Consider the following 26,070-nt stretch of genomic DNA (forward strand, 5'->3'; position numbering starts at 1 on the left):
TTGCAGTAAAATAAAAAATATATATACGTACTGCACTGTTGCAGTTATTTCTGGTGAAAGAGTATAGGGGCATATTTCAGTAAAATAAGAAAAACATATACACACTGCACTGTTGCAGTTATTTCTGGTGAAAGCATATAGGGGCGTATTACAGTAAAAAAAAGAAAAATATATTCTCAGTGCATTTCTGCAGTTAATTCTGGTGAAAGCATATAGGGGCGTATTTCAGTAAAATAAGAAAAATATATTCACACTGCACTGTTGCAGTTATTTCTAGTGAAAGAGTATAGGGGCGTATTACAGTAAAAAAAAAAAATATATATATTTTCAGTGCATTTCTGCAGTTAATTCTGGTAAAAGCATATAGTTGTCTATTTCAGTCCAACAAGAAAAATACATGCTCAGTTCACTTCTGCAGTTATTTCTGTTAAAAGCGTATAGGGGCGTATTACAGTAAAAGAAGAAAAATATATACACATTTCACTGGTGCACTTATTTGTGGTGAAAACGTTTAGTGGCCTATATCAATACAGAAAGAAAAATATATACGCACTTCACTGGTACACTTTCAGTATATCTGCTGTTATTTCTGGTGAAAGCGTATAGGGGCGTATTACAGTAAAAAACTAAAAATATATACGCACTGCACTGTTGCAGTTATTTTATTTCAACAAGAAAAATATAAACGCATTTCACGTCTGCAGTTTGTTCTGGTGAAAGCGTATAGGGGCGTATTTTAATAAAATAAAAAAATATATACCAACTGCACTGTTGCAGTTATTTCTGTTGAAAGCATATAGGGGCGTATTATAGTAAAAAAAGAAAAATATATTCTCAGTGCATTTCTGCAGTTAATTCTGGTGAAAGCGTGTAGGGGCGTATTTGAGTAAAATAAGAAAAATGTATATGCACTGCACTGTTGCAGTTATTTCTGTTGAAAGCGTATAGGGGCGTATTATAGTAAAAAAAGAAAAATATATTCTCAGTGCATTTCTGCAGTTAATTCTGGTGAAAGCGTATAGGGGCGTATTTCAGTAAAATAAGAAAAATATATGCGCACTGTACTGTTGCAGTTATTTTAGTCCAACAAGAAAAATAAATACGCATTTCACTTCTGCAGTTATTTCTGGTGAAAGCATATAGGGGCGTATTTCAGTAAAATAAAAAATATATATACGCACTGCACTGTTGCAGTTATTTCTAGTGAAAGCGTGTGGTTAGATGTGTTGAAAGCGTTTAATGGATTATTTCAATACTAAAAGAAAAATACATTCTCAGTTCATGTCGGCGGTTATAAGTGTTGAAAGCGTTTAGTGGCCTATTTCAGTACAATCAGAAAAATGCATTCTCAGTTCACGTCGGTGGCGGTTAGATGTGTTGAAAGCATTTCAGTGGCCTATTTCAGTACAAACAGAAAAATGCATTCTCAGTTCACGTCGATGGCGGTTAGATGAGTTAAAAGCGTTTAATGGATTATTTCAATAATAACACAAAAATACATTCTCAGTTCATTTCGGCGGCGGTTATAAGTGTTGAAAGCGTTTAGTGGCCTATTTCAGTACAAATGAAAAAATGCATTCTCAGTTCACGTTAGCAGTTATATGTGTTGAAAGCATGGCTGGGATTCAGCAGGGTGGCAGAAGTGGGAGGTCAGGAGCCAAAAGTGCCCGGGGTAGAGCTTCGCAGCAGCCTACCTACCTGGGAAGTAGCAGGGGTTCACGGAAGTAGTGTCAATAGCAGTCAGTCAGTGCGGCGGTTATATGTTGTAAAATTTTTATTGAAGTATTTTGGTTGAAAAACAAAATGTATTCAGCGGTCAGCTCTGTGGTTATATGCAGTTAAATATCCATGATGTCTCCATGATAAATCTGCAGCGTGGGGGTCCCATGTTTCTACAGCGTGGGGGCTTCTACACACTTTTAAAATAATCCTTCAGCGGAGCGAATAGATGCCGGATGACTGGGACGCTCCATGACCTTCCGATGAGCTGCTGTCGGGAGCAGCAGTCGATTTCTGAGATGTCCGCATAGTGCGGGGGGAATCCGAAGACCCTTTCCATCTCCGTGCTACTTTTAAAATAATCCTTCAGCGTAACGAATAGATGCCGGATGACCAGGATGCTCTATGACCTTCCCAGGAGCTGCTGTCGGGAGCAGCAGTCGATTTCTGAGACGTCCGCATAGTGCGGGGGGAATCCGAAGACCCTTTCCATCTCCGTGCTACTTTTAAAATAATCCTTCAGCGTAACGAATAAATGCCGGATGACCAGGACGCTCTATGACCATCCCAGGAGCTGCTGTCGTGAGCAGCAGTTCATTTTTAAGACGTCCCTATAGTGCGGGGGGAATCCGAAGACCCTTTCCATCTCCGTGCTCCGTTATAACATGTGGTAAAATCTTTATTGAAGTATTTTGGTGGGAAAAAGGAATGTTATTCACCGTTCAACTCTGCACTTATATGCGTTAAAATCTTTTGTGAATTATTTCGGTGGAAAAACTAATTTCATTCAGCTTTGAGCTCTGCAGTTATATGTGGTAAAATCTTTTGTGACTTATTTCAGTGGAAAAAAAAAATTTAAATTTGTATTCAGCGTTAAGCGCTGCATTTATATGCTGTAAAATCTTTTGTGACTTTGTTCGGTGGAAAAACTAATTTCATTCAGCGTTTAGTGCTGCAGTTATATGTGGTAAAATCTTTTGTGAATTATTTTGGTGGAAAAACAAATTTCCACCTCCTCCATTAACTTCCTCCTCTCTTCCTTCTCATCCTCAACACACACACTGATTTTATCCCCCCCCCCGACCCCCCCGATATATAAATATATATATAGTGCCAGCACCACCTAGGGGCGAATAAAGGTAAATGACACTGCCAGCATGTTAAAGGGAATTACAACATGATACTACAATACATTTGATATGACATTTAGCAACAGTTTAAAGTGCCCACATATAGCACATAGTGGAAAACAGCATCAAGATGAAACAGGCGTGGATCAGCCAGGATTTACACACACCAATGCCTGATGCATCAGACTATATCCATGGTGCCACACAAACAATTTGACAAAAGAGACCGGTTTCTTTTGGCTACCTGCCTCAGCTACTATTCTGATGCTGCAACCTGCCTGATGCCACACATCTGATGCCAAGTGCTACTTCTTGCACCCACTTTCGTCAGCTGGTACTGGTGTTGCCACCCACTGCCCCACTCTGTTACCGGGTCACTTTGTGGTCTCCCGATGCAGCTGCTGCTGCCATCTCCAAACTATGTCACCTTGCCACTCGGTGGGCTCCTCATGCTGCTGCCATCTCCACACTATGTCACCTTGCCACTCTGTGGTCTCCTGGAGCTGCTGCTGCCATCTCCACACTATGTCACCTTGCCACTCTGTGGTCTCCTTATGCTGCTGCCACTGCCACATTATGTCACCTTGTCACTCTGTGGTCTCCTCATGCTGCTGCCATCTCTACACTATGTCACCTTTCCACTCTATGGTCTCTGGATGCTGCCACCACCTCCAAACTATGTCACCTTGCCACTGGATGGCCTCATCATACTACTGCCATCTTCAGACTCTGTCATTGTGAAACTTTTTCGAAGTGTTTTTTTTTCCAATAAAAATGATGGGTGACTGAAAAACTCCTTTTGCTGTTTGGACCGAATGACGTCATGTGACGTCTGAAAGTGTGAGGAAAATATATATTATGAAACAACCAATATACAAAAAGTACATGAAAACAATAACAATTTTCTAATGCTGCCGCTACCTCCAGACTTAGTTATTGTGCCACTTGGTGGGCTCCTCATACTGCCGCCACCTCCAGAATCTGTCATTTTGCCACTCGGTGGCCTCTTCATACTACTGCCAACTCCAGACTCTGTCATTGTGCCACTTGGTGTCCTCCTCATACTGATGCCACCTTCAGACTGTCATTGTGCCACTCGGTGGACTCTTCATACTGCTACCATCTACAGACTCTGTAATTGTGCCACTCGGTGGCCTTCTCATGATGCTGCTGCTGTATCCGCCACCTCCAGACTCTGTCATTGTGCCACTCTTTCAAAGTGTTTTTTTTTTTTTCAGTAATGTTAATGGGTGACTCTTTTTGTTGTATGAACTGAATGACATTGTGGTAAAATTTTGTATTTCAAATTTGTTTTCTTTCGGTAAAAATGATGGGTGATGTATGGACCGATTGACGTTGTGTGAGGTCATGTGACATCTGAAAGTGTGAGGAAAATATATATTATGAAACAACAAATATATAAAAAGTACATGGAAACAATGACAACCTCTTGATGCTGCCGCCACCTCCAGCCTGTCATTGTGCCACTCAGTGGCCTCCTCATACTGCTGCCACCTCCAGACTGACTCGGTCATTGTGCCACTCGGTGGCCTCCTCATACTGCTGCCAACTCCAGACTGTCATTGTGCCACTCGGTGGAGTCTTCATACAGCTGTCAAATCCAGACTCTGTCCTTGGGCCCCTCTGTGGTATCCTCATGCTGCTTCCACCTCACCACTAACAAAAGATAAGCAGCACTACAGAGTCCAGCAATTGGAAAAAATGTATCTAGCATTGATAGGAGAGATGGTGCTTACGGGTAGAGATCCTGGCATGTACCAGTAATACGTAAAGATCCGCAGCACTCCTCCATTTGTGCAAAATACAAATTGGTCAAATAGTGGACCAAGCCTTGATAAAGACCAGAGATGGTCGAAACATTGCTGTCACTATGCTGCTGATTTGAAATAAACCAATTTGTATTTTGCAGAATTGGAAGAGTGCTGCGGATCTTAACGTATTACCACCTCACCACTATGTTCCCACCCTTCCCACTTCATGACTAGTCCACTATTTTGCCTTTTGGCCTGGCTGACATCATCATTTATTTGACTTTTCTTCTGATCTGTCAGAAGCAAGGAAAAATGAAACACACAACGGATCCTGTCTGTGTAGCAGCTGTAAGGCCTGTATGGTCCCATCAGAATTGGCTTATTTGGTAGCCAAAAGCAGGAGTGGGTAGAATACACAGAAGACATACAAATATTCCATTCATGTGTCATCTCTGTTTTACATCCACTCCTGTTTTTTTGGGCATTAGCAATACTGATGGATTATTGAGTAAATGCTGACCGAGTGAAGGCGAATGCTCCAAAGACAGGATCCGTTTTCTGTGGGTTATTGTTCTGACGGATCAGAGGAAGGGCAAATTAATCAGTGACTCTGTCCGGCGGGCCTCTACTTGTATACATGTTTAATAGAACAGGTTATGATAACATCTATGTGGCATCAGCTGGCGACGGTGTAAAAGGAGTGCACTTCTTCTTGGCACTAACATCGACCTGTAAGGCTGAGTTCATACTTGAGTTATTTGGTCAGTTTTGGCCCAGTGACTGCCCTAATAAGTGAAGTGTGCAGTGATTCTAAGAGCGACGCCTGTCATCTGCATGTCATACGGACTCACAGTATTATTTCACTACCACAGCAGACTCCCTGTCACGGACGGTGTACAGGAAACAAGACAAAGCAACATGCATATATGACTGAGTGGATCCAAAGCTAAGGAACCAAAAGGGAGACCCCTGCACAAGACCTGAGACTATCCCTGGCTGCTCAGCCTATGCAAAGATCCGAAAGGTGGAGGTTTGCATATCCACGTACCTCGACCATATAACCCCTGAACACCCTACAATAGTGAGGGGACACGACCACCGGCTCCCTACTCCAGACACGGAGGGAGTCAGGGTCACCTGGGATCCAGCAAACAGAAAATAACAGATAAATGTTCAGCACTTAACTTTGTAGCAGACAGGAAAACAAGATCAGCATGCACACACACTCCAGGAGGAAGTATAAGCCGCCCAGCAATGCACCATGGGGAGGGATTTAAAGGGAAGCAATCAGTTCAACTCCATGACAGCTGAGAGAGGCTAACGAGATGAGGAACTGAACAGCACAACAAAGAGAACTCAAGGAGGAGGTTCTGAAAGGCCTCTGTCAGAGCTTCTCAGCTGTCTGGTTGTGACACTCCCTATCCCTGTTACTACAAGGCACAGTGTTCTACACCACTATAAAGGCTCTCAGCAGCCATGAAATAGCTGGGTTTTTTTTTACGCAATTCACCACAAATAAATTCGTATAGAAGAAAATATTTTCGAAAAATTCGCTGAACCAGCCGAATCGAATTTTTTTTTAAATTCGCTCATCTCTAATGGTAACCTTTCCAAAAATTAATCAGTTTATAATTTAAAAATCCTTTTATAATTAAAAAAGTATTTCAACCTGTAGTTATATATTCCACACACAGCAGACGGACATTTTGGTCTAATCTGATGTTAAAAAATGGTTTGCAGCATTGTTAGAGAGAACAGATATCAATGTGGGATAACATGCAAATATTGAAAAAGGAAGATCATATTGAATCAGCTATTCCTACCCTGGAAAGTTTATCTCTCAGTAAAACTTAAAGTGGTGCTATCATCTGAGACATTGGAAAAGGCCACATGCATAGACAGCCACCTCTCCATCTTATCTATATCTTTCTGAAGTGCTAAACGGGGGTATGCCCACAAAGTAAACCCTTAGTATTTGCAAGGTCCTGCTCCCACACTGTGTGCCACTCTACTTCTCTTTCTCACATGGACACTACATGTTAGCAGCCGCCAGGTACACACAAGCATATCTGTGTCCAGATCACTGGGGGTCACACAGAATAGCATTGCAGGCCACACGATGTGCACCCCTGAATTGGAGGAAATGTCCTCTTGCCCTTACCCCACAAATCTTTCCTTGCTAGACAGTGGACTGCTACACTGAAAAGGGTGACCCAACACTACAGACCTGACCCTCTCTTAACCCTACGCTACCTACACATGTAGACTACACGCGTTTTTTTCCATGTGTATTTTCATGCGAAGAAAATGCTGTATTATACAGTAGCAGCAAAGTAAATGAGATTTGACACTTTGGGTATATTATCCATGTCAAAACTTCGCAGCATGTCAATTGTTTGTGTGATTCTGCACCTTATAGACAGTGATTTTTCCCTTAGATTTCAAAAGGGTTGATTACATAAACAGAAAATCTTCACCAAAATCCGAAACAAAAATCATAAAAAGTACACCAAAACCACAATAAATAGTATAGATTTATATGCGTTTTTTTATTCAGTGATGCAGATTTCCTGCGCATTTTCTGGATAAAAATCTGCATTATTTGCAGGACTACAGTATGTGCCTTCAGTGAAAATGAGTTCCATTCATCTGAATATGGCTTGTAGAAATCCATTCCCTTTTTGCCAAAACATCATCATTCAGATAAATGGACCTGATTTCCAGTTACAGAACAAAATCTGCCATGTATGAATACACCCTTACTTTGCCTCCTATGCGTTTCCTGCTAGCTGTCATCAGGGGACCTGCAGAACGTGAAATAGGTATTCTGTTTTTATTTTTTTAAATGTATTTGTTTATATAATATGAAAGTATAACATGTTCAAATATACAGTACATGCATTTAAAATGTTGCTTACATATCTTTTTTTAAATCAGGTTTTTGACCCCTATCTGCACAGCAGAATGGTATAGTCCATGATTTAGCCAGTCCTGTGTAATGCATCCATAGCCTAACTATAAGATGGCATCAGTCATGTGATTCCCCACTGACATTCAGTAAGCAACAGTGTTACATGACATATATGTGCTGGGACACTTCCATGGTATTATTATATAGGACTAGTGGAAACCATTGTGGGTATTACAACAACTACTTCACTGTATGTATGTTTACATGGCTGCCTGTTTCCAGGTGATTTGTAAAATGGCTTCCTGTCTCTAGATGATGCTGTCATGTTTATAAAGTTAATTGTAAAATAATTACAAATGCAACACATACAGGGGAGACAGGGAGAACAATGTTAGACGTGCTTTGACTCTTACACTGACTGACATGATGAGGTGCTGCTGCAGGCACTAATACTGTCTATACTGTTTTTATATGTTCTGCATCTTAATAAACTACTTTTCACCTATTAGATACCTGGATAGTTAACTAAATTGCATATGATTGATGCCATCTTTAATCCTATTCAGATCTCACATACATTTACAGGATTTAAATGGGCTATGCCATTTTTTCTTCTTTAGAGAGAGAAAGGTTATTGTGCGGATATAAAGTCTGTATTTTGTAAAATATTCTCAAAACAAAGAAATGTAATAATGAAAACCAGAATACCTCTTTAAAAATTGATATTTCAGAAGAGGAAATACAGAGATTCAATGCTGATTTGTCACGAGGCCCACCATTCCTAATGTAATAACCTCTACTGTATCAGTTGCTGGTAGCGCTATAATAGCAGAGGAAAATGTACAGAGTGAGGCCCCCACCAGTGTTTGCTGTCTTCACTTCATTCAGCCACTGGCTCAATGGTCTGACCAGAGAGGGTGGGGAGGGGTGCTGCAGAGAACAGAGAACAGAGAACAGTGTCCATTGGATTGTCTGCCTTGAGAAATTGCCACCAGCAGAGCCCAGATTCACCAGGATGGCCTTGGTGGTGATCCTTGGATTCTTTTTCACCTCTCTAACTATCCTCCTTGCCAGCACAGGTGTCACTTTTGGCTTCCGACCACGTCCTCTGAGATTTTCCGCAGTGCAGAACATCTTGTATTTTTTGCTCAAATGTAAATAAAAGCTGAGTTTTTTGTTTTTTTTTCCACAATAATGCCTCTTGAACATCGTCTTATTATCTTTTGGGAGACACCTATGTCATTTTCCGTCAAAAAATTACTTGCTGGTTGAATAAAAGTAACTTTAATAAAAAATTTGCCAGGGGTATGAATAATTATGGGCAGCACTATATATATATATATATTTGATACAGAGGTTGCACTATTTTTTTTCGGAAGAGTAAAAATTCTCCTCTTACCATATTTTAGAAGAATTTTTAGCCAAGGAGGAGAAGTACGAAAGTTGCAGTAATTCAAAAAATGTACATATAGGCCTACATAATGTCAAGGGCTTGTTCACATCTGCGTTGGAGGCTGTGTTATGGACCTCTGTTGCTGATTCTGTCAAAAAGACCATCCAAAAAAGCATTCCAGAATGTAAACTGAATGGATCTCATTATAGTCTGCTCAGGTCAGTTATGTGCCTGTGAGGAATATGGATCATTATTTAATGGCAGCCATGATATTAATCTAATCCACCTTTGTCAGTGTGCCTGCAAAATAAGTTCTCACTCCAACCATCTGCTTGTCAGATAGCAGAGGTAGTTTCTCACCCTATATAATCCCGTTAGCGGACCAGGCTTATATCAAACGAGAAGCTGGTGGCAGATTTCCCTGGCTGAGGAAGCGCTGTTGTTACGCTGAGCGCTCCGGGTCCCCTGCTGGCCGCTGAGCGCTCACAGCGTATGCCCCCAGGCAGCACTCCAGTGTCTCGGCGTGTGCGTCCTCGCTCTCTAGGGCGCGCGTGCGCCGGGACTCTTAGATTCAAAGGGCCAGTGCACCAGTGATTGGTGCCTGGTCCAAAAGGGATATTAAGGGTTAAGGTTTGTGAGAGGCAGTGCTGACTTAATTAGGCTGCACCTGTGCACTGCCCATTTATACCTTCTCCTCCCACAGCTTCCTGCCGGATCTTTGTGCCTTGTGCCTCAGAGAAAGCGTTCCACAGTGTTTGTTTGCCTTGCCTGTTGCCGAACCCGTTGCTACCGTCTACTCGCCTTAGAACCTTTGCCGCCTGCCCTGACCTCTGCTACGTCCGACTACACTCTTGCCTTCTCCCTGTGTACCACGCCTTATCAGCTGCCAGAGAGGTCGAGTTGTTACTAGGGGACACGACCTGGTAGTTACCGCCGCAGCAAATCCATCCCGCCTTGCGGCGGGCTCTGGTGAAGACCAGTAACTGCTTAGAACCGGTCCTTTAGTACAACCCGCGCCATCGCCTCTCTGGTCCAGAGGATCCACTACCTGTCCTGCCGGTTCGTGACAGCTGTTTCACTGGGGCAGTGACCAGGCTCCCTCAGCTTGTTGCCTCTCTGTGCCCATCTAGACAGGAGAAGTCTGTGTAAACTGTACCAAGACTGACCTTACCCACTCCGCCAGGAGGGCGTAACGTCACGCCTTGGTAATCAGTGACCATACCGTATCTCGTGAGCTTGACGTAGTTGACGTCAAGCGGGCACAAGGGGTGGTATCACTCACAGTGCCGATCCAGCACTACCATTTTTTCTAAATAAATAGCAGTGGCGTGAACGTGCCCTAAGAAGTTGGTGTTTATGTTAAAGGGGACTGTAAAGGAGAGATATGTTATTTTGACTAGTAATAATTCCCCTGCATAAAGTCCCATGCAAATAACCTCTCCCCTCCCGTCACCGTCTCTAAATATAGTGCCATATAAATAACATCACATCCAGTATACTAACCTCCCTGTACTTTATCACTGGCATTTAAGACAGGCAGGTCATAAAAATCTCCACTGCCTTTGGGTGCTCCGACTCCATTAGCACTGGGACCCTCTTCTTGTCCAAACCAGTGGATCTTATGACATGTCATACACACACGTCAGGGATCACGGATGAATAAAACGTGTCTTCTCTGTTTTAGATCCACTCCAGGGTTTTTTGCCTTTAGCAATACTGATGGATTATTGAGCAAATGCTGATTGAGTGAAGGTGTATGCTCCCCAGACAGGATCAATTTTTTCGGGGTAATTGTTCTGATGGATCAGAGAATGGGGAAAATGAATCAGTGACGTCAACACAAACTTACTGCTGACACCCTTTCCATTCGTTTGGGGGGTTCTACTTCTATAAGCGTTTAATAGAACAGGTTCTGTAGACATATATGTGGAATCAGCTGACGACGATATAAAATTAGAAATATTTCCAGCTGACAACTCTGGTGGCAGAATACGTAGTTCCTTGGCCAACCTAGGAGGGGAGATTAGGGGGACACACCGCAGTTCCAACAGAGGCAGGTCAGATGTGGTGCCAGAGGTGGGACCCACACCTATCTGACATTGGTGGCATATTCTAATGATATGCCGCCAATGTTCCAGGTGAAACAAGCACTTTAAGGTCGGGACCTGTATTTGCCCATTCCAAAACTTTTACTTTATACTTCTTTAATCGTTATTTGGTAAGACTTGTGTGCTAAGGCTACTTTCACACTAGCGTTTCATAGGATCCCAATACCAAAAAAAAACGCTTCCGTTTTGTCCCCTTCATTGTCAATGGGCACAAAACGTAACTGAACAGAACGGAATGCTCCAAAATGCATTCCGTTCCATTTGGTTGCGTTCTCATTCCAGTGTGTTCTCATACCGGGGAGCAAACCACAGATGCATCTTGGCTATGTTAAAGATAATACAACCAGATCCGTTCATAACGGATGCAGATAGTTGTATTATCAGTAACGGAAGTGTTTTTGCTGAACCCTGCCAGATCCAGCAAAAACGCTAGTGTGAAAGTAGGCGTCCTGTTCCCTTTGCAGAAAAAAAGCCCCAAAGCATGATGTTTCCACCCCCATGATTCACAGTAGGTATGGTGTTCTTTGGATGCAACTCAGCATTCTTTCTCCTCCAAACACGACGAGTTGAGTTTTTACTAAAAAGTTCTACTTTGGTTTCATCTGACTTATGACATTCTCCCAATCCTCTTCCTCTTCATCCAAATGCTCTCTAGCAAACTTCAGACGGGTCCATACATGTACTGGCTTAAGCAGGGGGACACGTCTGGCACTGCAGGATTTGAGTCTATGGCGGCGTAGTGCGTTACTGATAGTAGCCTTTGTTACTTTGGTCCCAGCTCTCTGCAGGTCATTCACTATGTCTCCCCGTGTGGTTCTAGGATTTTTGCTTACCGTTCTTGTGATCATTTTGACCCCACAGGGTGAGATCTTGCGTGGAGCCCCAGATCGAGGGAGATTATCAATGGTCTTGTATGTCTTCCATTTTCTAATATTTGCTCCCAATTTCTTCACACCAAGCTGCTTGCCTATTGCAGATTCAGTCTTCCCAGCCTGGTGCAGGTCTACAATTTTGTTTCTGGTGTCCTTCGACAGCTCTTTGGTCTTGGCCATAGTGGAGTTTGGAGTGTTACTGTTTGAGGTTGTGGACAGGTGTCTTTTATACTGATAACAAGTTCAAACAGGTGCCATTATTACAGGTTACAAGTGCAGGACAGAGGAGCCTCGTAAAGAAGAAGTTACAGGTCTGCGAGAGCCAGAAATCTTGCTTGTTTGTAGGTGACCAAATACTTATTTTACCCCTGGAATTTACCAATTAATTCATTAGAAATTCTACAATTTGATTTCCTGTATTCTTTACCCAAATTCTGTCTCTCATAGTTGAAGTGTACCTATGATAAAAATTACCAGCCTTTATCATTTTTTTAAGTGGGAGAATTTGCACAATTGGTGGCTGACTAAATACTTTTTTGCCCCACTGTAGAAGGGATATATATGCAATGTGTATATAGTGTAAATATATATCCTAGCTGAAGGACCCGGCTTTGCACAGGTATATTTAATCTTTTTCATTTAATGTTTGTGTGTGTCGTTAAAATATATCAACACTATCCACTATAACAGTGACATCTACAGCACCCTATGGACCTGAATACGTCTTTAGACCATGTACTGTTTTTTAGTTAAAATGTCACTTTTATTGTTTTATTTAATACACATTGTCATTTCTTATCTCTATATATACATTAACACTCTATAGACAATTTAAAATTATCAGTGGTGCGGACTAGCTCTGTATTGTGGCCAGGCTCGGACTGGCCCACAGGGGTACAGGGGAATCCCCCGGTGGGCCCCTGAGCAAGGTGGGCCCCTAGTCTCCCACCCCCTGCACAAGTGGCACATAACACATTAGACTTGCTGCACTACATACATATATTCAATGTACAGCACCTCCACCAGCCTATGTTCATATAAAAAAACTTGGTAGATGATTTATTATATTTATATACGGTGGGCCCCTAAAATAAATTTTACTGGTGGGCCCTAGGTACCCCAGTCCGACACTGCTTGTGGCTATATCTGCTGCCGCCTGTGTAGCTATACATCCGCCCGTATATTTGAGCTCACCCACTAACACTGTCTAAAACTTAACACTCAGGCACCCTGCACCCCGACAAGTTTCGCTGGGTAACCAGTGTCTTCAGGGGATAATGCAGGTCTGAAGACGCTGGTTACCCAGCGAAACATGTCGGGGTGCAGGGTGCCTGAGTGTTAAGTTTTAGACAGTGTTAGTGGGTGAGCGCAAATATACGGGCGGATGTATAGCTACACAGGCGGCAGCAGATATAGCCACAGACAGAGCTAGCCCGCACCACTGATAATTTTAAATTATCTATAGAGTGTGAATGTATATATAGAGATAAGAAATGACAATGTGTAATAAATAAAACAATAAAAGTGAAGTTTTAACTAAAAAACAGTACAAACCGGATTCCCAAAAAGTTGGGACACTATACAAATCGTGAATAAAAACTGAATGCAATGATGTGGAGGTGCCAACTTCTAATATTTTATTCAGAATAGAACATAAATCACGGAACAAAAGTTTAAACTGAGAAAATGTACCATTTTAAGGGAAAAATATGTTGAATCAGAATTTCATGGTGTCAACAAGTCCCAGAAAAGTTGGGACAAGGCCATTTTCACCACTGTGTGGCATCTCCCCTTCTTCTTACAACACTCAACAGACGTCTGGGGACCGAGGAGACCAGTTTCTCAGGTTTAGAAATAGGAATGCTCTCCCATTCTTGTCTAATACAGGCCTCTAACTGTCCAATCGTCTTGGGCCTTCTTTGTTGAACCTTCCTCTTTATGATGCGCCAAATGTTCTCTATAGGTGAAAGATCTGGACTGCAGACTGGCCATTTCAGTACCCGGATCCTTCTCCTACGCAGCCATGATGTTGTGATTGATGCAGAATGTGGTCTGGCATTATCTTGTTGAAAAATGCAGGGTCTTCCCTGAAAGAGATGACGTCTGGATGGGAGCACATGTTGTTCTAGAACCTGAATATATTTTTCTGCATTGATGGTGCCTTTCCAGACATGCAAGCTGCCCATGCCACACGCACTCATGCAACCCCATACCATCAGAGATGCAGGCTTCTGAACTGAGCGTTGATAACAACTTGGGTTGTCCTTGTCCTCTTTGGTCCGGATGACATGGCGTCCCAGATTTCCAAAAAGAACTTCGAATCGTAACTCGTCTCACCACAGAACAGTCTTCCATTTTGCCACACTCCATTTTAAATGATCCCTGGCCCAGTGAAAACACCTGAGCTTGTGGATCTTGCTTAGAAATGGCTTCTTCTTTGCACTGTAGAGTTTCAGCTGGCAACGGCGGATGGCACGGTGGATTGTGTTCACTGACAATGGTTTCTGGAAGTATTCCTGAGCCCATTCGGTGATTTCCTTTGCATTCAGTTTTTATTCACAATATGTTTAGTGTCCCAACTTTTTTGGAATCCGGTTTGTACATGATCCAAAGACGTATTCAGGTCCATAGTGACCATCAGTTAGTTTTCTAAAATAGTAAACGTTGACATGTACTGTGAGGTCAATTGATAAGTAGTTGCAAATCTACAGCACCCATCCCCTAAAACTGACCCTCTACCCCTTAACACTGACCTCCCCACAGTGCCCTGTCCCTTAAAATTGGACCTCCACAGCAGCCCACCCCCTTAACTTTGACCTTTACAGCAGCCTTCCACTTTAACAGCCTACGACCCCCTTGACAGTGACCTACACAGGGGCCCGCCCCCTTAACAGTGGCCTCACTGGATCAGGGGCGTGTCCTTTTGAAGAGCTCACTCTAAGATAGCCGTGCTGTGCTGTCTGAGTGTGATCTGCAAGGAGAATCACCCTCCTTCCCACCCCTTTAGCTGACAGAAGTTGATTTTTACCTTCATTTTTTTAAATCCCTGTCGGCTAAGGAGTGGAGGTGCGTGGCCTAACCAGATATGGGCGTGGCTTAGTGAGACCTAGAAGTTGATTTTTAACTTCATTTTCTCAATCTCAGTCGGAGTGGCCTAACCGGATCTGGGGCGTGTCCTTTTGAACAGCCCACTCTAAGGCCCCTTTCACACAAGCGATATTTCCGCGCGGGTGCAATGCGTGAGGTGAACGCATAGCACCCACACTGAATCCTGACCCATTCATTTCAATGGGCCTGTGTACATGAGCGTTGTTTTTCACGCATCAGTTCTGCGTTGCGTAAAAATCTCAGCATGTTTTATATTCTGCGTTTTTCACGCAGCCCTGGCCCCATAGAAGTGAATGGGGCTGCGTGAAAAACGCATTGCATCCGCAATCAAGTGCGGGTGCAATGCGTTTTTCACTGATGGTTGCTAGGAGATGTTGTTTGTAAACCTTCCGTTTTTTATCACGCGCGTGAAAAATGCATCAAAACGCATTGCACCCACGCGAAAAAAACTGAACAACTGAACACAATCGAAGACAAAACTGACTGAACTTGCTTGCAAAATAGTGCGAGTTTCACTGAACGCACCCTGAACGCATCCGGACCGAATCCGGCACGCTCGTGTGAAAGAGGCCTAACATCCGTAGAATGGGTCTGCATCCATTCCGCAATTATGCGGAACAAGTGCTGAGCCATTCATTCTCTATGGGACCGGTAGAGATGCGGACAGCACACAGTGTGCTGTCCGCATCCGCATTTCCGGAGCACCGCCCCGATCTTCCGGTCTGCAGCTCCGGAAAAAAATAGAGCATGTCCTATTCTTGTTCGCAATTGCGGACAAGAATAGGCATTTCTATGGGGGTGCTGGCTGGTGTATTGCGGATCAATGCACTACGGACGTGTGAATGGAGCCTAAGTGAGTGTGAGCTGCAGGGAGAAAGTCACCCTCCTTCCCACCTCTGCAGCTGACAGAAGTAGATTTTTACCTTTATTTTTTCAATCCCCGTCGGCTCAGGAGTGGGAGGGGACATGGACTAACTGGATCAGGGCGTGGCTTAGTGGAACCTGGGGGCGGGGTTTTAAGTCTTTTGAGGGTGGACATATATAAGGCCTTTCACTGCCTCCCCCCCCCCCCCCCCCCCCCGTTCAAACCTGTGGGGGTGAACACTTGCACCAAAACATGATGCTCGTGACAGGGCATCCACATTACTATCCACTTTTCCAGCTCAATGTTCCCCTTGGAAGATGTGGTCAGTGTCACACTTTGCCGGAACATTTACCACAGTGGGTTCCCTCAGCTGTGTGCTACCAACATTATCAATCAGCATTTTCAAATCACATAAATTTTTACCAACAGGGGAAGCTTCTTTCCCGATTACAACCTGCATAGGAAAGGAGGTGTCATCATCATAATCCCATATTCAGGGATCTCAAGTCTCCCGGACGTTCAGGGTAGTGGGGAGCGGGGGAGCGGTATACTTACAGTCCGCGCGGCTCCCGGGGTGCTCCAGGATGACGTCAGAGCGCCCCATGCGCATGGATGACGTGCCATGCGATCACGTGATCCATGCGCTTGGGGCGCCCTGACGTCACTCTGGAGCCCCCGGGGAGCCGCACGGACGGTAAGTATGCTGCTCCCCGCTACACTTTACCATGGCTGCCTGGACTTTAGCGTCCCGGCAGCCATGGCAACCATTCAGAAAAAGCTAAACGTCGGATCCGGCAATGCGCTGAAACGACGTTTAGCTTAAGGCCGGATCCGGATGAGTGCCTTTCAATGGGCATTCATTTCGGATCCGGCCTTGCGGCAAGTCTTCAGGATTTTTGGCCGGTGCAAAAAGCGCAGCATGCTGCGGTATTTTCTCCGGCCAAAAAACGTTCCGTTCCGGAACTGAAGACATCCTGATGCATCCTGAACGAATTTCACTCCATTCAGAATGCATTAGGATAAAACTGATCAGGATTCTTCCGGCATAGAGCCCCAACGACGGAACTCTATGCCAGAAGACAAGAACGCAGGTGTGAAAGAGCCCTTATGCATTTTTACACCACTCACTCCAGTTTTTTAATATGGGTGGAAAAGTCAGTGTGGTTAGCTATGTTAATGAGTTTCACTCCAGATTTATTATTGGAACTTTTTTTATAAAAAGTTTCAAAAAAGTTGCAATCTCATTCCAGGAGGAGGGTGGAGTAGAAAAAGGAGGAGCTTCTCTAGACAAAAGTGTTAGGTTTAAAATAAGACAAATTTATCAAGTAACATGAGACATTTGATAAATGTGGCATAAAGTTCTCCAATGCAGACACAAGCAAAACTGACTTCAAATTTTCCCCTCATCATAAATTCACCCTGTGTGTTTTTGAGACGTCAGCATGAAGTGATCTGGACATTCAGTTCATTTTGCTGCACTTAGATGCTTGTGATGCATTACAAGTATAAATTTGAATTGTTTCCTTATCAGACTTTAATTAGTGGCAATAACATAGTGGTAGGATGTATCAGCATTGGTATAGCAGCTTCAAAAAAGGTTATATGGTTTCCTTTTTATATTCTGCCTTATATGCCATTTGGTCACTTATTTATGAATTCATATTCTTTCATTTATTTGTGTGTTATATGAATTGTATATTGATATTCAATTAGTGGTTTATTGATATATTGTGCACTTTGTGTATTTATTCACTCTTCATTGGTACTAGTCAGTACAATAGGTTATCAGTTTAAGGCCTCATGCACATGACCGTTGTGTGCATCCGTGGCCGTTGTGCCGGTTTCAGGTTTTTTTCGCGGACCCATTGACTTTCAATGGGTCAGTGGAAAAATCGGGAAATGCACTGTTTGGCAGCCGCATCCGTGATCCGTGTTTCCTGGCCGTGAAAAAAATAGGATCTGTCCTATTTTTTTCACGGCCAACGGTTCACATACCATTCAAGTCAATGGGTCCGTGAAAAATCACGGATGCACACAAGATTGTCATCCACGTCCGCGCCCGCGTCCGTTTTTTCCTATCATTTCAATGGCAAACTTGACTTTTTTTTTTTTTTCATTTTTCATGTCCGTGGATCCTCCAAAAATCAAGGAAGACCCACGGACTAAAAAACGGTCACGGATCATGGACCTACGGACCGCGTTTTTGCAGACCTTAAAAAAAAAACTGTCGTGTGCATGAAGCCTAAGTTGGTTGTGTAGCTGAATAAAAGATGCATTGCATACATGCTTTTATATTATGGACGATTTACTGCTTTTTATCATGATTTGTTAATGAAGTAATATACTTTATAAGAATTACGTTATGTTCCCCATCTGAGTGCTTGACATTTGCTCAATATGTACTTCTGATTTTTGTATATGTAACTAGCAGTATTATTTGTGTATGGTTTGTGACATTGTTCAGTTGTATAGTATATCACAATATTATATAAACAGTGTATAGTAGTACTATATATATGTAAAATTTAGTGGATAGCTCACCTCCCTTCTCAGTGTGGTAAGGGTGCTCTAGTCGAAGGACTGCTCACTCAGTCAATCCAATGGTGTAGAAAAAGTAAGTAGAAAGACGACTGGCACTCGCTCTATGGTACACATCAAACGTACTATTTATTAACTGCCTCCTCAGCAATGGAGTGATAGCAGCAACACATAAAATTAAAAAACAACTTAATAAAATTTACACTAAAAGTATACAATAAAATCCCCTCTAAAAATAAAGCTCTGGTTATATATATATTAACATACAAGAACAGGACCTCCTAAGGTGAATAAATAATGTTAGGTGACGATGTATGTCCTAACTCTTCCTATTAAGGATAGTAACTGTTAGGTAACATAAGGCGTCAAACCTATTAGTCTCCTGTTCCACAGTCTGTATATTCAATTATTCCGGATCCAAAAAGAACAAGCACTAGTTGCAATGTCTATAAGAATGCTGCTGGAGGATATCACTCCTCTATATAAAACGCTTACTTCAGCAGTCCTTTGGCCCGTTGGAATCACGGCCTTGATGTAAAATCTGTTGGAGGTAAATAAAGCTTACCCTCAGACGAATCTCATAGACAATCCGGTTTGTCCGCTCGCTGCGTCGTTCACTTCCAGCGTCCTGGACGAATTTACAGCAGTCAGACTGGTCACTTGCTGCACCGCTCACTCTCGGCGTCCTCGCACTCTGGTAATGAACACGTGGTCTCTCAGAGATATCGCGGGACTTAGGAATTCACTTCCGATAGTTCTGTGAGAAGGTGCTTTCGGTGCAATGTAGAGGTGGAGCGCTCCAATTGTTAAAGATAATTTAGGTGATTTAAATCTGTATCTTCATATCCGGAATTATGCTGTAGACAGGGATATAACGCTAAACGCGTTTCGAAGACCTCCGTCCTCTTCCTCAGTAGCTAACTGAGGAAGAGGACGGAGGTCTTCGAAACGCGTTTAGCGTTATATCCCTGTCTACAGCATAATTCCGGATATGAAGATACAGATTTAAATCACCTAAATTATCTTTAACAATTGGAGCGCTCCACCTCTACATTGCACCGAAAGCACCTTCTCACAGAACTATCGGAAGTGAATTCCTAAGTCCCGCGATATCTCTGAGAGACCACGTGTTCATTACCAGAGTGCGAGGACGCCGAGAGTGAGCGGTGCAGCAAGTGACCAGTCTGACTGCTGTAAATTCGTCCAGGACGCTGGAAGTGAACGACGCAGCGAGCGGACAAACCGGATTGTCTATGAGATTCGTCTGAGGGTAAGCTTTATTTACCTCCAACAGATTTTACATCAAGGCCATGATTCCAACGGGCCAAAGGACTGCTGAAGTAAGCGTTTTATATAGAGGAGTGATATCCTCCAGCAGCATTCTTATAGACATTGCAACTAGTGCTTGTTCTTTTTGGATCCGGAATAATTGAATATACAGACTGTGGAACAGGAGACTAATAGGTTTGACGCCTTATGTTACCTAACAGTTACTATCCTTAATAGGAAGAGTTAGGACATACATCGTCACCTAACATTATTTATTCACCTTAGGAGGTCCTGTTCTTGTATGTTAATATATATATATAACCAGAGCTTTATTTTTAGAGGGGATTTTATTGTATACTTTTAGTGTAAATTTTATTAAGTTGTTTTTTAATTTTATGTGTTGCTGCTATCACTCCATTGCTGAGGAGGCAGTTAATAAATAGTACGTTTGATGTGTACCATAGAGCGAGTGCCAGTACTATATATATGTCTGATATGGTAGCTTTGTTTATTTCTATCATATATTACCATAATTCTTGTACTGTAATATAAGGTCAGAAGGGGTCATTTACTATGCCGGAATACCCCTAAATAAGGCGTATTTCAGGAGCAGATGGCGGCGCCTTGCTCACGCCCGGTGTAAAATTGTGGGTGTGGTGTGGGCGCGGAAGGTCCGGCAGGTCTAAATGTAAGACCGCTCAGAAGCTGTCTTATATTTAGAAGCTGCGCTGTATGTGCCAAAGTTATGGAGAAGCTGGCCCCTCTTTATACCTCCGGCAGATCCACCGCCAGTTTAGGGCTTTATTAAAACATCGGCGGGTCCCATTCACTTTAATGGTAGGCGAACCTGAAAAACCTTCAGCTCATATTTGCAGCCACTAAATACTTAGTAGAAGTGCAAAAATAGTCCCACAACATGGACAGTGACATACTAGAGGGGGATGAATGACAAAGATTCCAACAAAAAATATGTATCTTAATCAGGGGAAATTTTTATGTGTCTTAAAGGGAAATTCTCTGAAATGTGCCCTGTTGAAGCCTAGAATTTTTTTATTTTAGGCCACGGGAGTATGGGCCTTAAAAATTAGGCATTCACCTGACATAAAAGAAATTCTGATTATGTGGCTCGAGGTACATTATGCGGTCAATGGATAAAAATTTTACTATAGGCCACTGGACTACAGGCCTCAAACATTAGGCATTCACCGGACAGAAAAGATCAAGTGATTATGTGGCCGGAGGTATATTACACGGTCAATGGATATTAATTTTACTGCAGGCCAGTAAAAATACAGGTCAAATACATACAGTTGCAAGAAAAAGTATGTGAACCCGTTGGAATGATATGGATTTCTGCACAAATTGGTCATAAAACGTGATCTAATCTTCATCTAAGTCACAACAATAGACAATCACAGTCTGCTTAAACTAATAACACACAAATAATTAAATGTTACCATGTTTTTATTGAACACACAATGTAAACATTCACAGTACAGGTGGAAAAAGTATGTGAACCCCTAGACTAATGACATATCCAAGAGCTAATTGGAGTGAGGTGTCAGCCAACTGGAGTCCAATCAATGAGATGAGATTGGAGGTGTTGGTTACAGCTGCCCTATAAAAAAAACACACACCAGTTCTGGGTTTGCTTTTCACAAAAAGCTTTGCCTGATGTGAATGATGTCTCACACAAAGCTCTCAGAAGACCTTAGATTAAGAATTGTTGACTTGCATAAAGCTGGAAAGGGTTATAAAAGTATCTCCAAAAGCCTTGCTGTTCATCAGTCCACGGTAAGATAAATTGTCTATAAATGGAGAAAGTTCAGCACAGCTGCTACTCTGCCTAGGAGTGGCTGTCCTGTAAAGATGACTGCAAGAGCACAGCACAGACTGATCAATGAGGTGAAGAAGAATCCTAGAGTGTCAGCTAAAGACTTACAAAAGTCTCTGGCATATGCTAACATCACTGTTAGCGAATCTACGATACATAAAATACAAAACAAGATTGGATTTCATGGGAGGATACCACAGAGGAAGCCACTGCTGTCCAAAAAATACATTGCTGCACGTTTACAGTTTGCACAAGAGCACCTGGATGTACCACAGCAGTACTGGCAAAATATTCTATGGACAGATGAATCCAAAGTTGAGTTGTTTGGAAGAAACACACAACACTATGTGTGGAGAAAAAGAGGCACAGCACACCAAAATCAAAACCTCATCCCAACTGTGAAGTATGGTGGTGGGGCATTCATGGTTTGGGGCTGCTTTGCTGTGTCAGGGCCTGGACGGATTGCTATCATCGAAGGAAAAATTAATTCCCAAGTTTATCAAGACATCTTGCAGGAGAACTTAAGGCCATCTGTCCACCGGCTGAAGCTCAACAGAAGATGTTGCAACAAGACAACGACCCAAAGCATAGAAGTAAATCAACAACAGAATGGCTTAAACAGAAGAAAATACGCCTTCTGGAGTGGCCCAGTCAGAGTCCTGACCTCAACCCGATTAAGATGCTGTGGCATCAAGAAAGTGATTTACACCAGACATCCCAAGAATATTGATGAACTGAAACAGTTCTGTAAAGAGGAATGGTCAAGAATTACTCCTGACTGTTGTGCACATCTGATCTGCAACTACAGGAAGCATTTTGTTGAAGTTATTGCTAACAAAGGAGGTTCAACCAGTTATTAAATCCAAGGATTCACATACTTTTTCCACCTGCACTGTGAATGTTTACATGATGTGTTCAATAAAAACATGGTAACATTTAATTATTTGTGTGTTATTCGTTTAAGCAAACTGTGATTGTCTATTGTTGTGACTTCAGATCACATTTTATGACCAATTTGTGCAGAAATCCATATAATTCCAAAGGGTTTACATACTTTTTCTTGCAACTGTATGTTTAAAAGAACTAAAAATATAAAATTGGATTAAAAACATGGCTAATGAAATCCCCCTCTTGAATAAACCCTAATTTATAATAGGTAAAATTCAATAGTACGTGGTCGTCACAGGTGTTGAATTCCTCCAAGGCCCCAACAATTAGGCATTCATCATACAGAAAAGAACAAGTAAGTATGTGGCTGGAGGTAGATTACACGGTCATTGTATATCAATTTTTCAGCGGCCAGTGGATTACAGGCCCCAAAAATTATGCATTCACTGTACAGAAAAGAACAAGTAAGTATGTGGCTGGAGGTAGATTGCATGGTCATTGGATATCAAGTTTACAACAGGCCAGTGGACAACAGGCCCCAAAAATTATGCATTCAGCGGACAGAAAAAAACAAGTAAGTATATGGCTGGAGGTAAATTACACGCTGGAGGTAAATTACACGGTCATTGGATATCAATTTTACAGCAGGCCAGTGGACTACAGGCCCCAGTAGCGTTTGTCGATGCTGCACTACCCAAATGCACTATATAGAAAGTATATTATTGGTATATCACACCCCTGCCTCAAAAAAAAATATTTCAGGGGCAACTGGTATATCACACCAGTTGAAATTATTTGTTCCAAGAGCGTTTGCCCCTCTGTATAGCTGCAGCATCGCGGCAGAACCGCACACAACTGCTGCACAATACAAATGCACTATAATATACTTTCTATGTTAGAAAGTATATTATAAGTATATCGCACCCCTCAGTATGTCACACCTATCGATAGCACACCTATACCAGTCCTTAAAAGGACCTTTGTGGCCCTATTAGCTAGCATTTGGTGTCCCTAACAGTCTGTCCCTGCTCCACACAGCAACCTCTACCTACACTGGCAAAAGACTGAATGTAAAATGGAGGCCAGATCAGGTTTATTTATAAGGTAGGGGGTATGTCCATGTGCTGAAACGTCTAAATTGACTGTCCTGTACCACCCGATGGATGTGTCATGGGTCAAAGTTCTTCACAATGTAAAAGAATATGGCGACGTCGGACATCGCCATATGTTCGTCCATTCGGCAAACTGCGAACGAGCAAAGTTCACCGCGAAACAACCGCCGGGCGAACCGCAAGGCCATCTCTAAAGACAGGCATCTAGAGTGCTGCAGAACTCTCCCTGTACCTGTCACAGCTTCAAACTGTCGATAGGGCTGATGGCCATTGAAAGATGAATCTGAGCATGTGTGACCACCTCAGTTAGTTTACTGAGGTGGACAGAGAAATAAGAATAGCTCAGTGACTATACAAATTTTTTAACTACATGAAATTACAAAAGTATTTAGAGCCAAAAGCTGGTTTGAAAAATGCAGAATATCTTTCATGGGACAACACCTTTAAGTATTAAATTAAGGAAGCAAATAAGTATCGGCCTGAGCAATCAGTGTTTTTTTTCCATAATTTATATATTTTAATTCTGGCTGTTGAGCGCTGGTTTTAATAAATAAAATGTAGTAATATAATAGTCTTAATGAGAAATATATTGTCCTCTGAAAACTGTTACCATAACAGAATTGTCACATCAATGCTACATTAATTTCATACCCATATGATATGCAGTATACTAAAGACCGACCACTCATTTCCATAAGGATTCTTGATTTAAGTTGTAATTAATTAGGTGCATGTAGCATGTAAGTGCCTTGAATAAGTTGTGGGGTAAATAGAAACTAATAGAGCACAGATAAATAATAATGAATATATACTGTCTTTTTTTAAACTACAGGTTCTATCCTGCAATCCCGGTCAAGTCAGGTCTGTTTGATGAATTGCGCCAATCTTCCAAAGATCAGCGTTCTGAGTAAACAGAATACGAACCGAAAAAAGGTCACAGTTTCTCTTGTTGCTCTCTAATCAGTCATTTCACACATGTCAGATTTGTTGATCCACACACAAAACACACCGACAGATACAGCCAAGCTAAACTTGATGGTTAACGCATTAAGTAAACAACAGCAAGAAGATGTTAATTGACTTTTTCAATGCATTTTGTTACGAGATAACGCTGTGCCATGTGTTATCACCTATCAGAGCCAACTTTAGCTCAGCTACATCTGTATATGACAGTCTCCCCCCCTTGTACCTGCTCCAGCAGAAGGGTCTTCTTGTGGTTTTTGGCTAAGTGATAGGCAGTGAAAGAACCTTGGATTCCAGCTCCTAATACAATGCAGTCAAACACTGTGCTGCTGGGAACAGCCATGCTTGCTTGCTTCTTCACAGTGAACATACAGAGCACAGGAGGCCACAAGTTCCCCCTGCTCTGACTCCACCAGTAGGAGGGAAGGCAGGCTCATCCCTTAAAGCAGAAATATCCAGTTTCTGCAGCGACACGTGTCACACTAATGACTTGTTACACTGTTGCAGTTGCTTGAACTTTGTTACTTTTCATGCATCTTTGCCTGCCAAGTATCATTCATTCATTACAGATTACAAGTTAGGCTACTTTCACACTAGCGTTCGGTTGTCCGCTTGAAGGATCCGTTTGAAGGCTCTTCCAAGCGGCCACGAACGGATCCGTACGGCCCCAATGCATTCTGAATGGAGGCGGATCCGCTCAGAATGCATCAGTCTGGCAGCGTTCAGCCTCCGCTCCGCTCAGCAGGCGGACACCTGAACGCTGCTTGCAGCGTTCGGATGTCCGCCTGGCCGTGCGGAGGCGAACGGATCCGTCTGAACTATCAATAGAAGTCAATGGAGACGGATCCGTCTGTTATGGTCTCTCATGGCTCCGTCTGAAACGGATCCGTTCACATTAAATTTACTAGTTGAGCATGCTCAGAATGATTTTTAACCTCCCCCTGCATTTCTCCTCCCCTACATTTCTCCTCCATCTTCTGCCTTTCTCCTCCCCCTGCACACCCAGCGGCCATTTTGGACCCCCAAGTTCAATAGCAGGTATGTATATGAAACTTCTGTCTCTGTTTTCTCTATTTTTCTTCCTTTTTTTCTTTCAATTTTCTTATAATATTTATATCATGGGGGCATATAAAGGCACTATCATGGGCATTTTTTAGCAGATGTCAGCGAAGTTTTGTGGGCTGCAATGGCATGTCGGATGGTTTGTTCATTGAGCATGGGTCTGAAATATGTCAGTATAGGTGTCAGAATGTCACATGGCGAGGTGGATGCTGTTTTGAGGCATTGAATAGGCAAGTTGTGTGAGAAAAGTTGACGCACGTTTGGTCATTCATATGGCGCACTATAAATGAACGTGTCATGTAGCATATATAGCAGTGATATTGGGCCTACAAACTACAGCTGCAGACGAGCACATGGCTGTGATAGATTTTCAATATTGTAATGGTTTATGACTATGGTGTGTCGGGTCGGCTAGAGATATATGGGATTTATGTTTGATGGGGAATGTGGGTGTGACCAAAGTACATTGCCTAGGGCAATGATAGGCAAACTGCGGCTCTCCAGCTGTCGCAAAACTACAACTCCC

General features: G+C 42.6%; 1 protein-coding gene across 1 annotated transcript in view; it reads right to left on the minus strand.

Moving 5' to 3' along the window:
* PIPOX (pipecolic acid and sarcosine oxidase) overlaps positions 1-24,901 on the minus strand; it is a 101,818-nt gene extending 76,917 nt beyond the window's left edge. The window contains exon 1 of the mRNA XM_044287149.1: positions 24,709-24,901. Within this exon, the coding sequence (XP_044143084.1) occupies positions 24,709-24,852 (144 nt within the window). The 5' untranslated portion in view covers positions 24,853-24,901. The remainder of the gene's footprint in view (positions 1-24,708) is intronic.
* Positions 24,902-26,070: the final 1,169 nt, after the last annotated feature.

The sequence above is a fragment of the Bufo gargarizans genome, chromosome 3, assembly GCF_014858855.1.
Source record: "Bufo gargarizans isolate SCDJY-AF-19 chromosome 3, ASM1485885v1, whole genome shotgun sequence".
NCBI classification, from domain to species: Eukaryota; Metazoa; Chordata; class Amphibia; order Anura; family Bufonidae; genus Bufo; species Bufo gargarizans.